General features: G+C 43.6%; 1 protein-coding gene across 1 annotated transcript; it reads left to right on the top strand.

The window, feature by feature from the left end:
• Nucleotides 1-1,157: 1,157 nt before the first annotated feature.
• On the top strand, nucleotides 1,158-11,773 carry LOC144151477 (uncharacterized). Its single transcript, XM_077682531.1, has 5 exons — nucleotides 1,158-1,313; nucleotides 2,568-2,719; nucleotides 3,554-3,621; nucleotides 6,834-6,917; nucleotides 11,536-11,773. Exons 1-5 carry the CDS (start codon nucleotides 1,197-1,199, stop codon nucleotides 11,658-11,660), a joined length of 546 nt encoding a protein of 181 aa, XP_077538657.1. The 5' UTR covers nucleotides 1,158-1,196; the 3' UTR covers nucleotides 11,661-11,773.
• Nucleotides 11,774-16,395: the final 4,622 nt, after the last annotated feature.

The raw sequence follows: 16,395 nt of genomic DNA, 5'->3' as shown, positions 1-16,395 counted from the left end.
TGCATTCTTTGCCCCTTGTGCTTCGGCATCAGCAGAATTTCGGCGTTGATTGCGCTTGGTTAGTAGAGTAAATGTGTTACATCCGACGTAGCAAAAGTTTCTTTATGAGGTAGGTCACGAAATACACTGGCTGACCGATTGGCGACACCTCAAGAAACTGCTTCCACATAATCATCATCTACTGAGGGTATGAACTTGGATCGACGGGAATGGGTGCTAAAATTTATGCCAATACGCTCAAGGTATTCCTCGCGTTATAATAAAAAGGAGCATCAGTTAAATGTGCCGGCTCAAGTGAATATAGTGCGTCAGTGTAAACATTGGTTGTAACAGGGTGGAAATTACCCCAAAATAACTTTGTTCACGTTCGATTTGTCGCCAAAGTGGCAGTTTCTTCTCAGTTTGCAGCTGCTGAATCGTCTTTGAAAAATACTGGATTGTCGAAGCGGCTTACTGGCACGGAGGAATATTACAAATGCGGAGGCGCCCACAAAATGTTTTTTGCGTATAGCAACGAGGCGTATTCTCTTCAAGCCTGTAGCTTGAATTCAATTCAATTCAATTCGACTGAAGTCAATATTGTGCATAAACTAAACGCACTGCCTTCCACCTGACAGTTTTCGTTCAAGTTAATAAGTGTAGTGTATACGACAACGAACACTGAACCATCTACCTCAACTGCAGCTATAAAACTTGCTTTCTACCACACTTGCTACATACCTGCCCCGCAGCTTATTCGCTACATCAAAAGCACCGCTTAGGTGTCCAAGTACTTTTCTCTTTAAGTGGCGTTGAACCCCATAGATGACTGACAAGCCAATTACAGGTAATACACGCATTACAGGTGTGCAACTTCATAGGCACTCAGTTGAATAGCAGAATGTCACAATTACTTTTAAATCTAATCAACATTGCTCGACTGGTTGTGCTATCCCATATTTTTCTGCCCTATAATAGCATGTACTGGAAACAATGGGATATGTGGTCTACACGTGTGGTCACATGACACGATACAACCGCTGACACTGACAGTATCTTACTAAGAGAAAAAAAAGGTCAGTGAACTGTCGAAATCAAGCACAGCTGAAAGAATGCAATTCACAAAACCATGCTGAAGCATGTAGTTTTCGAGTTTGTCCTCCAAGAGATGCTATAAAATCACGACCAACAGCCTACGCACACGTGTCACTGTTGCGATGGAGAACAGACTCAATCTAGTCGTGGCTGGCCTTGCAATCCTCTACCTTTCGTCGTCGTCCGACGGAGTTTCGGGGCCCAATAAGCTCAAACGTGACGTTCCAGATGTTTTTGAGGTATGTAACGACGTTTCCGACAAATATAACGTATCCATTAGTTAAACCAATATTAGACCTTTGCATTTAATGATGCTCCCTACGACCATCCCATAGATTCGCCAATAGCTGGGAGCATTGCATGAGCATGTTTATGAAGGAAAAATTTACAGTCAAACACAACCACGCTATTTAGCTTCATGATAATGATTGCATTTCATCACCTTGCCTGGTCTCCCAAACTGAAGAATGTAGGTCGTGCTCGCATTGTATCATACACAGTGGAGACGGAATGCTTTTGTTGAATGGTGTTTTTTCGTGCATTGTCATTTGTACAAACTGCCAGGTTACATGGGACTTTTAGCACGTAAGTACACTGGCATCACTGAACCATGCTTCGGTTTCCTAATGCTCGTTTTAACCGGCATACGAGAAAATGTTAATTGCGAGGGGTGTTAGTAAGACGCAAAGAATAATTTTGTAACCTGCGTTTTTGAGTAGGCTCGGAATCATACCCGACGGTGGTGTTCACTTGGTCGTAACCGAACAGATGAAATTGACGCTTTTTATATACCGGATTGTGTTGATTTCACCCTGCAGCTATTATTTTAAAGTGTGCAGCCAGAAAGGGCTGCATAATTTATTTAAAAGGGACATATTTTCCCTGAAATAAATGCATCTTCAATTGAATTAATAGCGAGGAACCTCTAACCAAATCTTTCTGTTAAACGCATTTTTAATAAATGGAAGACGAACTGTCTTTTTCATTCTTGTTGAGACAGCCTTCTTGTTTCTGACAGCCTCGTGTGATTCCAGTACGACATTCGTTAATTTTGCTGCCTTGTCGTCTTATACGCGGGCATTTCTTTTTTCCATAGATACTCTGCTCCCCCTAGAGCTTTGAAAAAAGTACCACTGAAAACTACCATTTGAAACATGTTGCAAGCTCTCTCAGCACAGCTACAGCTGCGAGAGCCTGCAGAGAACTCTCCTTTACGGCGAGAACTGTGGCGTAAAGGAGAGTGCTTGGAAAGTTTATGTTAACCGGAAATTTTATGCGTGCTTTTCCCGTGGAATATGTTGAGAGAGTAAGTTTTATACAAGAATGTTGCTATTGTTGTGTGCATAACACCCACATTCCTTCCTAAAAAATTGTGAAACAGATTTTTTATATCACTACAGATATACCACAGGTACATTTTAATGTTACACCAAGAAACTGGGACACAACGTATCTTGTCATTATTAAACGCAATTGTTTCGTCTTCTCTACAGGCCTTCTCGGATTATCCGTTTGCCATCGCAATCTCTGATAACGATAACGACACAATATTTGAATGCCTGTCTGCAACGCGTCGAGACTTTGATCCTGAAGCTAAGACCGTAACTTATGATTGGTCCCTTAGCAACGGTCCTGAAAATGAAAGGTAAGCATTGAAATAAAATTTACACTAATGGTAGCTAGAAACTTCCTTTCGGAAATTATTTACTGATGGGTTAGACACCCATAAGCTTTCCAAGATAGCGGCCGGCTAATGCAGATATCGTCTACCTTTTTTATAAAACATGGGCTGATTTTTAAAAAATTACAACACCAAACGAGAAATGGCTTAGCCCGTTGTCACTAGTACGTAGTAAAAGCGAAAGGTTTTTCAAAAATGATAGCTTCTAATCGCAGAAATTGGAACGTGCAGTTCTCCCAGCTTGTTTCAGAAGGGTAAGCGCCTGTAATACACTCGCAGTTTTTTTGTCCTCCTTTATAATTTTGTTGAAGCATTCACAGTTATGTAGTTATGTTATGTGCATTGATGTACATATGCCTGCGATTGATTTGCCATGTGGTTACGCCTCTTGGTTATCACTATTATTTTGCTTATATGTCATGCATGCATATAGCGTGAATCCCTTTGAATAAATACACAGAATGTACATGCATCTGTATTTGTCTTTTCGTGCTTTGTCCCCGCGTGTTTAGATGTGCACTTTTTTTTTTCTATGTCTTGCACCAGTGAACTCAAACAGTTTTGTTTAATCCTATTTTATATTCATGGCGCTTGTAGCCAGCTTCTAATCAGCGTTTTGCCCCTAATTTCTTAATGTTCACTTTCCGGGAGCGGAAGGATGGAAGGCGTCACCCCAAATATTTCCGATCTTTTTGTCTCGTGGGAGCGAATGGTGTACCAATTTTCTTGTCTTCATGCTCTGGCTCCAACTGCCTTGACTCACCAAAACACTTTGGTTTATTTACATGTGCCTCGCAGAGAGATTGTTTCACTGCACCACAGTGCCGGTGCAACGCCAGACGCCACCAATTTCACTATTGGCGATGGTTAGTAGAACAAGTTGTTTCATTTATAGAGTCCGGAGTGATAAGAAGGAATTCAGCTGGTTCTGTCATATAACATAGCAGAGAAGTCACGCATGCGCACTTTTGCACATTGGCTTGCGTCTGGTGTGCGATACCAGGAAACGGCTTTTAAGTGACAGGTCCCAAACATCAAGTACTAAACGACCCGCGAATTCCCTCCCGTACCGCTGGCATTGGTGGAGCCCTGGTGTTATTATCAATTACGCAATTACTGGGAGACCCAGAGAAGCAGAGAGGCTAATGGTGTATTGCAGCTAATTTCGGCTTTTGTGTTTTCAGTAGTTTTAAAACAGCCTATTTGTCCTACAGACAAATCTAGGACACAAGCTGTCATATTGTATATTTAAGGGTGCAAATGGTAGTCAAACAAATAAAAGAAGACATTTTCTTTCTGGAGAAAGCCAGCGAAAGGATAGAAATTTACTGTACTGGGGAATTTTTTCCTTGGGTTTTTTTTTTGCGGAGAGGTGCTCAAACTATTCATAACTACCCTGCTTTGGACCCAGAAAGTTAAGTAAGTCCTTGAAATAACTGGAAACTTGAGAAAAGTGATCCCAAACGGATTTATTGCCAGCAGAATGTGAGTTTAATTTTCCGTTCAATTTATTTGTTAAGAAAAAATTAAACCCTTAACACCTTTTCGGTTTTCGCAGAAAGTTGACCTGTTTTGTACCTGTTGCGTATTTTGTGAAACTGTGAACGGAGCCTTGCTTGCAGAAAAACAGTCAAGTTGGGATAACAATCAAGCTAGTTATCTAAACAGCATGTCCTGAAGTGCCCTGTGGGAGATTTTTGCCTACCTCAAAGTTTTTTTTAGGATAGCCGCCATCATCCCAAGAGCGTATTATAATTGGTAATAACTTTTTTTATAATGATTAACAGCTGACCAGATACAGCCTTTTAAGCCCGCTCTTGTTAAGGTGGCAGCGCGAAAAGAAATACAAAAACAGAGCCATCCGACAGGGCTCCCGTTTGGGCCTAGGCATGGAGGAAAGAAAAGGTTAGGAGAGGCCCTGACGTCCCATTTGTGAAGCCGAGTCCCGCCATTACTTGAGCCCACGGAGCCCAGCACTCTATCCCATCATCTTTTGCTGTCTCCGGTTTGATTTGACTAACATGGCGCCGCCCTGCCCTCCAGCTTCGAAGCGAAAACAGCTTCGCCACTGATTCCTCGGTGCAATGTCAGGTTCTAAGCTGTTGATTTCGCCTTCAATTTGCCCATTCTAACCCTCACCTAAAGTTTCAATCAAAAAACGGCCATCGTTTCTCAGATAGAAGGACGATTTTTCAGCTTTTAAGCCTGGCAAAGTAGCGTTTGTCGTCGTCATAGCAACAGGGTCGCGGGATGGCGAACGCAGACGACGGGAGCATTGTTTGGGGTCGTACAGCACTGTGGTCTTTGTGCGCTACGTCTCAGCAGCGATAAATTTCACTTCACACCGAAAAAAACACAAAGTGAGCAAAGAACGAACTGTGGCTCTTGTCAACGCTGAGCAAAGGGGATTTTGAAAACCGTCAGGTCGCCGGTGGCGGCAGCGGCTCGCTCCGCCGATCTCGACGCGACGTAAGTGCCACTGCGGCAGGGGTACCAGTTAAGGCTGCCTCCGACGGCGGAGTTTTCAAACTGGCCTAATCTAAAAACGTTTGTCCTAGCGACTGCGCTGGTTTGCAAGCGTAGCGAGGCAGCCACATACCAAGTGCCTTGAAAATTTGTCGGTTCTCTTCGCCCAGATTTGGCCGCCGCAGTTGAAAACAAGTAAGCAACATTGTCTGTGGGTTCAAAAAAAAATGACGTCACTTCCTCCACACTTTTTGCAATGCATTGGGATGCTAGGGGCCTCTCCTGAGTAGTCTCTCCTCCATGGGCCTGGCCATAGCGAAGCCGTTGATGATGATGACAATGTTTGTGCTGCGGCCCCCTCCAATGTGCTGTGGCCCCCAGGGGAGCGGTGCCAACAATGCCGACACATATGGATATCAAAATAAGTTCTTATGCTAGCAGTTATTGTGATTTGAAAATGTGAGATTTAACGACCAATTCAAGGCTGCTGAGAGCTCCTTCCAGTTTTTTTGCTGGAAGTAATGGTCAATGTTTCTTCACTGTTCTAGGTCAGAATGGCTCATGCTTGATAGGCTGCCGATCACAGCACTCACAGGCACAATTAAGCTGCAACTTTCCGGTGTCCACATCGCTCTTCGCTGCCTAGCAGCGTGGTCGTTAGCTATGGTCTTTACTCCATTGCGAAGCTGGAGGCTTGCACTTGAGTCAGTGTAGCTACTATGCTGGAGTGCGCATACGTGGCACTGAACTTCACTGATCGGGTGCTCTTATCTCGAAAAGTGTTGCAAAGGCGAACAGCAGTGCACCAGAAAAGGCGGTAATCATATAGAAGCCCTGTTGCGCTCCTCAAGTAGCCCCTTTTGTGTCGCAGGTGTCACTGCGGACGGCGGCTTTTTCGCATTACGGTCCGCCTAACACTATCTCTTTAATAAAGTTATCAAGCAACCTTGTTCTCGTCTACGTCGTCTAAGTACGTATTAGTTACTAGCTTCCGCATCTCGTTGATGCATAAAATCTGTAAGCAATGGTAGCAAATTTGTGAGGTATTCTGTTCCGATCACGGCAGTCCCAGAGCTGGATATGTATGTATTTATAGCAACAGAATGGAAACAGAAATGCATGCCAGCTGAGCTTTGCCTTGATTAAATACCATTTGTTTAGTAAAGGTTTACGTAAATTTGTGGGACATTTGGTGTCGTTTTTACACTCTTTCCTCTACAAACAAGCACGCATTACGCATGTACATTCACTCCTTTGTTTATCAACTCCTACTTGGAAAAGGGTGTGCGGAAAAGTTTTTTTCTTAGAATCCCGCACTTCAAAAGTGACTGCGAGAGTAATTGTCGTTTTTCTTGACTTTTGTGGGGCGAACCACTGACTTTATTAAAAAACCAACTCGCCGCCTAAATCGCATGTATTGTATCAACAGCAGCATATTCAGGTCTCCTGGTCGTGTTTCTCTTGTTCTCTGTACAAGAGTATTCATCAACCAAATATCCTTATAATTTCCTAGAGCAATACAATTTGCTCCTGCCAAGAAAAATTAACGTAAATGGTACAGCAGGCCCTTGTTACTTCGCCTCTGCGGCATAATGTATACTTTTCCATGCAGATGACACAGTATACGTTGGTTACGTGCGCTACAACGACAACGGGAATTGCGCTGTCACCGAATTTCCCTTCAGAAACAAAGAGCGTAAGTAAACTTGAAGCCACACTTTGTTCGTGCTTCTTAGTACACCTCCTTTGATTACTGCGAAAAGGGAAAGCAAAATAAGAGACAATGCTTAACATGCAAAACCTGCAAACACGTGCTCTTGCTTTCACGTGCCATCAATTCTTATTGTATTTTCGTGGAAGTGGTCTTACATGGCCGCTTCAGACATGTTGGGCCATTGTACTAGGGATACCGGAACGTATATTGAGGTTTCAGAAGAGGGTGTAAAGCTTGAAATGGTTGAAAGTATTCTTAACAGTGTTAAAGTAGAGAACACCTTCAAGGATTTGACAAAACTGTGCAACAACTCTCCTTTCGCCTTCTTCGTGAATAAGTACTGATTTTAGTGCTAAGGGTTCTATAGAAGGCTTGATGCGCCTCGCACCGGAAGATTACACTGCCTGTGTTGGGCAAACCCGCACATCGAGAAGTAAAATGTTTTGTGAGTTTCAACACACTTCTACAAAGCGTAACAATATAGAAATGGACAACGCTCAAAGTCAACCCTTGAGCCTGGAATGCTATAAGGTACTGTACTCGATGCCAAGGAAGACAGCAGTGCGCACGTCACATATATTTGACAGCGCGTACATCCCACCTGTATCAAGATTAGCGGGCACAACAGAACACTAAAGTTTGGTGATGACGTCATCACACTCCCAAGTGGTACCAGCTAGCAGTCATAACTTTTCGTTCGAACGGTACCTGATCGGCAGTGATTAAAGAATCCAAATGGCTTCCGCATGAGCCGCAGAGTGGCGCTACAGGTTTCTCATTTCACGTTTAACGCCCCCGATAAATTCAGCTTTTCCGCATCACGGGAACGTTCGTAATATGAGTAAACAACATTGCCGCCATTTCACGTTATACTTCACTCATGACCAGAACTAACCGCAAAAACATTCATCACGACCCAATTGGCGCAAGCAGTTCACATTGTAACGCTGCTCCCAACAGTACTGGATCCCGCGAAGTCGACGTTTCGAAAAAAAAAAACTACAGCCTGCTCCAGAGACGAAAGCGAAATTAGGTGTGTACGCATCTTAGGACTTCGCACAAGCTTGCTATGAGCGACACAGGTCTTCAGGATTTTCTGGAAACTAGTTAACTATAAAAGGTCATGAGATGATTGAACAAGCAATCCAAGTAATAAATGGAGCCAGTAAGATAATAGAACATTTACGACGGTGAAAGTGGTGATAGCCACAAGCTCCCTCGCATAGCTGTAGCTGTCCGCACGAGACCTCGGATTTTACATGTACACGACAAAAAATGCTGAAAATGCCATAAGTGATTCTTTCTCTAATATTCTCGCATCAATCGAGATGCTGACGAAACGGGATAGATAATAGCCATACTCATAAGGGATAGAACAAAGAGGTAGTGACGCCATAGCTTTCGTTGAGGGCGTTTAAATTAAACCTTCACAACCTGCAACTATACCAAAAAACCGCAATATAAACAATCTCTTTTTCTGAGCAACACATTCAGCCATGCTTGTTACGAAAATGTCCATTTTTGGCACGTTTCAAGATGGGACCTAGTTTAACTTGTCAAGCCTTGAACATAAACAATTGAAGAGAAAGCAACGCCCCATTTTGGTGTTGTTCATTGCATGCATTTGCATCGCTGTAACCATACAGGGCTCGGTAGAAATTGGCTCTTTAAAACTGATCTGGTATGAAGAAAATCCAGCATTCCAGAACGACTTCAGCTTGAGCTATTCCTGGCTCTCGAGTTCTTTTTTCTTAATGCCCTTTTTCTTATTTTATATAGCTGTTTTGTAGTGTTCAGTCTGCTTAGGTATTTCCAGTCTTTTTTGCTTACATACAGGGGCGATTAAGACTTCCTCAGCATTTTCGTAGATCGTACTGTTTCAACTATGTAGAAACCGAAGACAAAAGTCTGACCTTTCGTATTGTAAGAACGAAGCATGACTTGACAAATTGTGTGATTTAAAAACTGACGCAGTGGGTAACACGCAGATTTGTTGTGGTTTGAATGTTAAAGCCTGTTCTGTTTCAGTTAGTTCGCACATAAGTATCAAATTGGGCGGACTGACTTCTTCCCAATTTCTTGGGTAGTGAGGACTTGCAGAAGGTAGTGCAGGGGAACCATATTTCATAATTTACCGTAAAAACCCGCGTATTATACGAACCCGCTTATAATACGAGGTGTAATTCGGGGACAGCAAAATCAGAAAAAAGTTTTCATCCGCATATAATACGAGGTAAAGAGCACAGAAAAAAATTATTTGCACTGCAGTTACCATTCAGTCATGGTCACTTTTCGCTGGCACTGTCTTCCGACGTCCGTTCAGACATCGTCAGGTTCGCTGCAGCTGTCTCCTGAAGTCGCCTTGGAAATGTCTTCCCACAGAAAGTGGTCCTCAGTGTCATCAAGGGCGTTCGAGATGCCGCATTTCTTAAAAGAGCGACCGACGAGCTCCTCTGGGATGCTGGCCCACGCATCCGCTATCCAGCCACAAAGCACCGCTGGAGAAGCCCGCGTCAGCCATTCGGTAGCTGTCACTTACGGGTCTCCTCACCTCATCCCCTCTTCGTAGCAGGACCTGATGCAGTCTTTGAAAGGCTTGTTGATGCAAACGTCTAGCGGTTGCAGCTGGGATGTCATTCCTCCTGGAATGACAATGAGTTCAATGCGGGGTTCGCGCAACAACTTCTTCACGGAATCGGCCAGGTGGCAGCGAAAGGCGTCCAACACGAGCACTGACGGGAACCCCCAACAGTGCTCCAGACCGCCGACACCACACAGACTTTACAAGGGACTTTATCCAGTCAAGCCCCAGTTGCTTTCTCCACCCGCGAATGCTGCCTTCGGTGACGCCGAACTGCCGTCCTGCGGCGCAATTCCTGATGGTCTCGGCGCATAAAATAACTTTTCTTTTAATTCCGCTGAATACAACCTTCGTGCACCCGACATCGGGATAGACTTGCGGTGAACGTGCCGATCCTTCGCGTGGTCAAAAAAATCAAAATGGCGCTGGCTGAGAGAAGCAGCAGCCAGCTAACGCCACCGCAATATGGCCTACCCTCCGCAGAAACCGAAACCAAAAGTGCAAATTTTCGGCTGAAAACTTTGGGATCCACATATAATACGAGGCAAAAATTTTACATAGTAAAATTTGGAAAAAAACCTCGTATTATACGCGGGTTTTTACGGTACGTGAAACTCATTCTTGAGCTCTCATTGGTAATGTTTCACTCTTAAAGGGCGTCGAAGCGGGCTTTTGGAAAAGTTTGATGCATCATCAACAATTTCGGCAAAATCCTGATGACTTATAGCGTTGGAATCGGCGTGCATGTCTCGATAAATAGCAACGCTGTGAGTAAATATGTCTGCGACAAATTTGAATAGGCCATATAACAATGCCCCTCAAGTCATGAGGAAGGTGGCAGGGCTAGCCAAAGCCTTCTTACACAAATTTTGCTACAAATGATTTATTTTTGGACGCGTGGAGAAAAAGATTACTCTGTGAGAAGGCGGAAAATACAAACAGGTACCTGATGTTCTCATGTCATGCGTATTGATTTAAATAATTTAAATGAAATAGATACGCATGACATTGATACGATTTAAATAGATACGATTTCATCTAAAGATATGGCTCCTAAAATGCCTGTATAAAGTTAAAATAAATAAACAACACAGTTTTGACCACGCTTAAAACACACACTGCGAGTTTGTTCCTTGGCAAACATCGGCTTACTTCGTTACTGGATCGTGTTACAAAAAAGGCAAAGCAGAACCACCTTGGTGGGGTGAGGTGTCAGTAATATAAAGTCCGCGATGCATCAAGAAAATTATTGAACCTTTTCTTATGGTGTCCGCGAGAACTGCGTGCACACGTCAACAGGTCCTTTATAGTAGTACCTTTTCGGAGGCTCAAAAGAGTCAAAGCTCTAAAGGCCAGCAGTTTTATCTAGTCGCATGAGAAGACAACTGTTGGTACAATAATAATGACCCGAAGACTAATGCCAGAGGACCATAAATACTTTAGGTTCAAATTTTATCCTGAACTGTTTCCCGCGCACCATTAGAGAGCTCTTTAGGCCAATAGCGTGAATAGATAACACGCAAACTTTTTTGCCCTTACCACAGGGTAGATTTGATATGCTATCCATCTCAGCTCGCAAACAACTATCTTATCGCGCTGATAATTGCGTAGTGCAGAAATCCGCCATGTTCTCGATAAGCTATACCGACAAGCATCACAAAGAGGCTGGGAAGAAGTACTCGTAGTACCATGCCCTCTTGTTTGCTTGCAACGAGATGAATAGAAGACCGGCTGGGGCCAAAAGCATTTTCTAAATAAAGCCTACATCTGCATAGCATACCCTAAGAAACGCAATATTTTGTGGTGTAGCTTGGTTAGATAACTTTACTCACGTCCGCCTGGTGACAATTTCTGAAGGCCAGGTACACATATTTGATGTCAACTTTGTGCTTTGTAAGAGAAAAGCCTTAGCGGCTCTAAGGGCGATTTCATATAGAGTGCTTAGAAAGAGCATTACATACGTGTGCGTTGTGCCAGTTGGATGTATAATGTGACGTGCCTGTTTTCCCATGAACGCAGTGTGCACCCTATGGGTTTCTGAGGAGTATAAAGACATGGTGCCCACGTACTGCCTCAGACATTTCCACGACATCTGCGGCGTCATTGTTCCCTTGCGAGACAGCGACCTGTGTCCGGACGACTAGAAACAGGAAAATGGCTACTTGGGGTTTCCTGGAACCGTAGTATAGCATTCACACGGACCCGCCAACTGTGCTCCAAATAATTTTTCGTTGTTGTATAAATGCTATGTGGAAAACCCAAGCCTCTCTTTAATACTGTGATACGTTTCTGAATTGGACCCTTCCATTGTACTAACCAGCGCTGTTATACCAATTACGCCGCCGGGTGTGAGCTCGCAAACGCTGGTTGAATTCCAAAAATACGCATGTGTGCATTTTTTTAAAATGCAGCTTCAGACCAGCTTGTTACGACGGCCTTCTTTCCGCGTAATTTTTTTCTGTTGTTCTTAGCCTTAGTTAAAAAAGCGCGTCTTGAAGTGGGAGGCAGGCACCTGAAAAGGCGAGGTAGGTGGGGTCAGCTTCTTTGCTTTAGTTTCCCGACGGTTCAGGCACAAACGAAAACTCCGGTTGATAAGAACAAAGTGACGTGGAAGCGATGACAGCCACAATATGTTTGTTTGAGGTACTCTGTTCTGATGCGAGGCGTGGCCGGACCTCTTGAAGAGACGCATGGTTTTTTTAGACCGCCAGTATTCACGCTTTACTCGTGTGCATACGCGTACGGTACACTACCTCCGTGCCACCGAGCTCTTCTTCAATGTGTATAATATGCCCACGGTGCGCGATGCTTTAAAGTTGAACTAATTGCAAATTATGTTCCGCTTCTGTCGCGACGAGGGCAACCGCTGTTTGCGTTTCAGAGACACATGAAGACCTTCAAACTCGCCAAACCCCTCGCCGAATTCGTCATTCACAATCATGGAGAAATAAATTGCGACGCGAAAATATTAACCGTATCACACAACTAGCTAAATTTTTTTTCACGCAAGTAAACTTGTCCCACGGCTCCATAACAGTGACAAAGTTTGGTAGTCAGAGTTCCCAAATACAACACAACCGCGCCACTGCATGATCTCTAAGAACCATATCCTTCGGTTTTGCATGTTTTGTTTCATATTTTGGTGTTCACGTTCCGTTTGTCTAAGACAGGACATCGTTCTTCTCCGCGGCACTACGCCTTCTAGCGATATTACGCGCTCAAACGCCAAATCATCACAAAAATGTAGTAAAAAAACCTGCTCCCTGAAAGGACTGAGTAATAAATTGCCCTTACTTTTGATACACGTTCTGTCAAAATTATTACCAACGTTAGCGAGCGTTAAGTTCCGGAAGACTGCAAATAGGCTTGCCACCTTCAAATTGAAGCTATATGTAAACATAGTATGAATAAGGGAGCGCTTTCAATATTGAAAAATTACGATGAAAGCGTACGAAGGAGTTAATCATCCGAGCACGGTTTAGACAGGAATAAGTAACAGGGTAAACAGGAAAAGGGCATATTTTATGATTTTAGAGCCTCGTCCTGTCTTTTCCGTACGTTCCTCTTCTTCAAACTACGCGTGCACTGACGAACTAGCCCAATCTGTAGAATGAATACTAGCAGCAGTACTCAGTGCACTACTTTGAAAAACATGTCGACCTCTTTTGGGATGCTTATCTCGGTCATATAACGTTTGCATGAAATTTATGAAGATTTTCTAGTTTACATGTCAATCGCTTCGCAACACACAAAGGCCAATAAGTATTCCGAGGTGAAGCCACGTGTACAAATGCAATTTATGAAGTCCAAGCAGTAAATCAAATTTCACAACAGGCCACAATTAAAATGCCCACTTTTCCTACATACTTTTCTCCTTAATGATTTCGTTGACCAACCTCTCTGCTTTCATAAACCGTCTTCTGTGTATATAGGGCGAACTACAGGCTAACGGAAGTCAGGCTTTCCACTCATCAGCTATCCTTTAGTAACAAAGGGTGGGTACGTGACCAATGTAGGGATGGCTGTTGGAAAGAACAAGTTGAGTTTTACTTTGCACAATTTTGGTTTTGGTGAAAACACTTTTTGAAAGGATCGCCCGGGTTAGTTTCCAATCACGATGTGGCGTAAATTCTATTGGTCAATATTTACAAATTTATGAAAGAAGATATACGGCAAGTTGTCAACTCAGCATAAATATTGTATTTTTGCATTAGGCATCAAAGGTGCTTTGGACAACGTAAAACATCAGGCCATCCTGCGAGGACTCAGCTCAATCAATGGTGGACAACGTTTTTACAACAATGTCACCGCAACTATGTGTGCCATGCACTCGATATACGTACGCCGTGCCATACAACGAGAAATCTGCACAAGCCGCCAGTGTTATCAATTGCAAAGGAACTGAGCTCACTGCAGTGACTGTTTTCAACAACTCCATCGAAACTGACGAAGAGGTGGCCATCACCCTTGCCGCCACAACCGGCGAAGAATTTTTAACCATTATTACTGACTGCCAAGCCTCTTGCAGGAACTACCTAATAGGACTCATATCGCAACCCGCCTTGAAAATTCTATATCAAACGAAACCAACCACAGAACTGCAAATAATTTGGACTCCAGGTCACGAATTCGTCACGGGTAATGAGGCGGCACACGCCGCGGCCCGCACTCATTCACACGGGCCATTTCCCACGAGTGCCACGAAACCCCATCTGAAGCAACAGTTAAACCCACCCCACTGCAAACATACACCAAAATACTCGCCCGCTATAGAAACGCGCGTCGCAAAACTTATTCCCCCACTCGAACCTCTCTCGTGATGAAGCTACTACCTTCCGGGGACTACAGACTAACTCCTACCCACATAACACCCTTCTACATGCCATGTATCCTACCTTCTACCTTGCCACATGCAAATCCTGCCCCCAACCAGGCACCCTGTACCACATGGTATGGGAGTTCCAGCAATCCCCTTCCCTCACCCCTAATCATAGCCCTACATATGAGCAGTGGGTGGAGATGCTGACCAGCTCCGACATCACACCAGCGGCGATTGGTGGAGAGGGCACGGATGGCCAAGAAAATCCAAGGAATCCCGGACTAAGGAAGGCTCCCATGGGGCGGGTGACCAAACATCAGAACCTCGGCTGAAATAAAGTTTATTCATCATCATTATTTATTTACTCAGAAATTCAAAATACCTTGAGAGCATGACATAGAAGAGATGACTATGTGTGGTAACAATTGCAATTAATGTGCAAACACAATCAAGAACCGCCATGTAAGCAAGAAAAGTCAAGAAACGTGAAAAAGGAAAACAAAGAAACAAAGAGCTAGCGAACGTTTTCCATGACTGAACGCCCTGATAACTTCAGGCATTTAGACCTAAAAAGCCCTAAAAGGGCTCACGAACACATCGCGAGGATAAATTTTAGCCATGTCTGTTTGTAGCTGGTTCCTTTAGAGACCTAAGTAAGAACGCCGTTGCACAATCACCTCGCCCTTAGAAAAACACAAAGTGTAACTTTCCTAGAACTTCCGGGCCAGTCGTCCCACTTGCTTTGTTCAAATTCCTTGCTGTCTACATCAGTGAATGAATGAATGAATGAATGAATGAATGAATGAATGAATGAATGAATGAATGAATGAATGAATGAATTGTTTATTTCCACAATGTACATACATGTGTATGCATAAAGTAGCGGGGCTGGGGAAAGGAGTTGTATTTGGCTAGCCCTTGGCCCCGCCAGGTACAAAACAAAGCAATGGTGATCAGGATTCAACATTTCCAATAACAGAATGTAAAATATGACAAAAAAAACCGTAAGCCAAAGGGAGGCTGTAGGTCCCTCGGAAGCAAACATTTACATATATCTGATTTCAACTTGTTGGCAAAGTACATTGTCTTGTGAATTGAAATTCACGAGATTGATGTTGAATTTACATAACTGGTTCAACAGTGATGGCAGAACAGGGGAGAAGAGCAGTTAGGCATGATTTCTTCTGGGGCTTTCTACGATCAATTTGTGAGGTTGTCGTCCACAATCAACTATATTACGCTAGGTAAAGTTAGCAAATTGAAGAATACTATTTTGCTGGTGTTAAAGGGAAACTTTTAAATTCCGCCATGAGTAAGTGGGTATCGCGTAAATTTAAATATTTTCAACGCTGATTTCACAGATTCGTCAATTTTAGCATTAAAAATGCTGTCAACAACTTCAATTGCAACATGAATGTTTTGTTTAATTGTCTGGGATGTATAACTTTAGACGAGTCGATAACAATTTAGATAAGACAAAAAGTGAAACTGCTTGAGCAATATTTTAACTCCACTTGATATTACGAATCACAGTTCCTACAACGCGCCAACGGGCACAGAAGCTCGTCCGGGCCTTCCTTCCCTGCGCCGGAAAGGAGGGCTTTCGTTCCCCGAAGAGGCCTCCTGCAATCCAAAGGCAAGTCTTACGCACATCTTATCTATTACCTGGAACAACCGGCCTCGCACAGCACCGGACTGCCTTGATGACTGATGTTCCGCACTGACTTGGCCTTATCTTTTATTCTTTCTTCACGGTTTATCTCCCTAACTCCCAACTATCCTTTCACTCCCTACTCCTACCTCGGCACTGGGTGGAATGCACGTGAGCTTCCTGCGAAGTTCAAGGTGTCCCCGGTGCACTTCCTATCCTTTCGCCTCAAACCACAAACAGCAACAACGAAATGCCTTATTTATCACATAGTCCACGTGACTGTTCTAATTAAGGGAACTCTTAAGGTTTTCAGATTTTCTTCGTTTTTCCCACCAACATTCTGCCGTTTTTTAATGCCCCCAAGGCTCTCCAAATCACTTTTCGGTTAACCTTAGAGCCGAAGTATTTG

Source organism: Haemaphysalis longicornis, unplaced genomic scaffold, assembly GCF_048455015.1.
Source record: "Haemaphysalis longicornis isolate Haplotype H1 unplaced genomic scaffold, Haemaphysalis longicornis Haplotype H1 scaffold_9, whole genome shotgun sequence".
Lineage (NCBI taxonomy): Eukaryota > Metazoa > Arthropoda > Arachnida > Ixodida > Ixodidae > Haemaphysalis > Haemaphysalis longicornis.
This window is presented reverse-complemented; position numbering and strand designations above follow the sequence as displayed.

Excerpts from the sequence above, each read along its gene's own strand:
- LOC144151477 (XM_077682531.1), top strand. The coding sequence starts at position 1,197 with ATGGAGAACAGACTCAATCTAGTCGTGGCTGGCCTTGCAATCCTCTAC. Across the intron at positions 1,314-2,567 it reads ACGTTCCAGATGTTTTTGAG|GCCTTCTCGGATTATCCGTT; the intron begins GTATGTAACGAC and ends TCTTCTCTACAG. Across the intron at positions 2,720-3,553 it reads AACGGTCCTGAAAATGAAAG|AGAGATTGTTTCACTGCACC; the intron begins GTAAGCATTGAA and ends TGTGCCTCGCAG.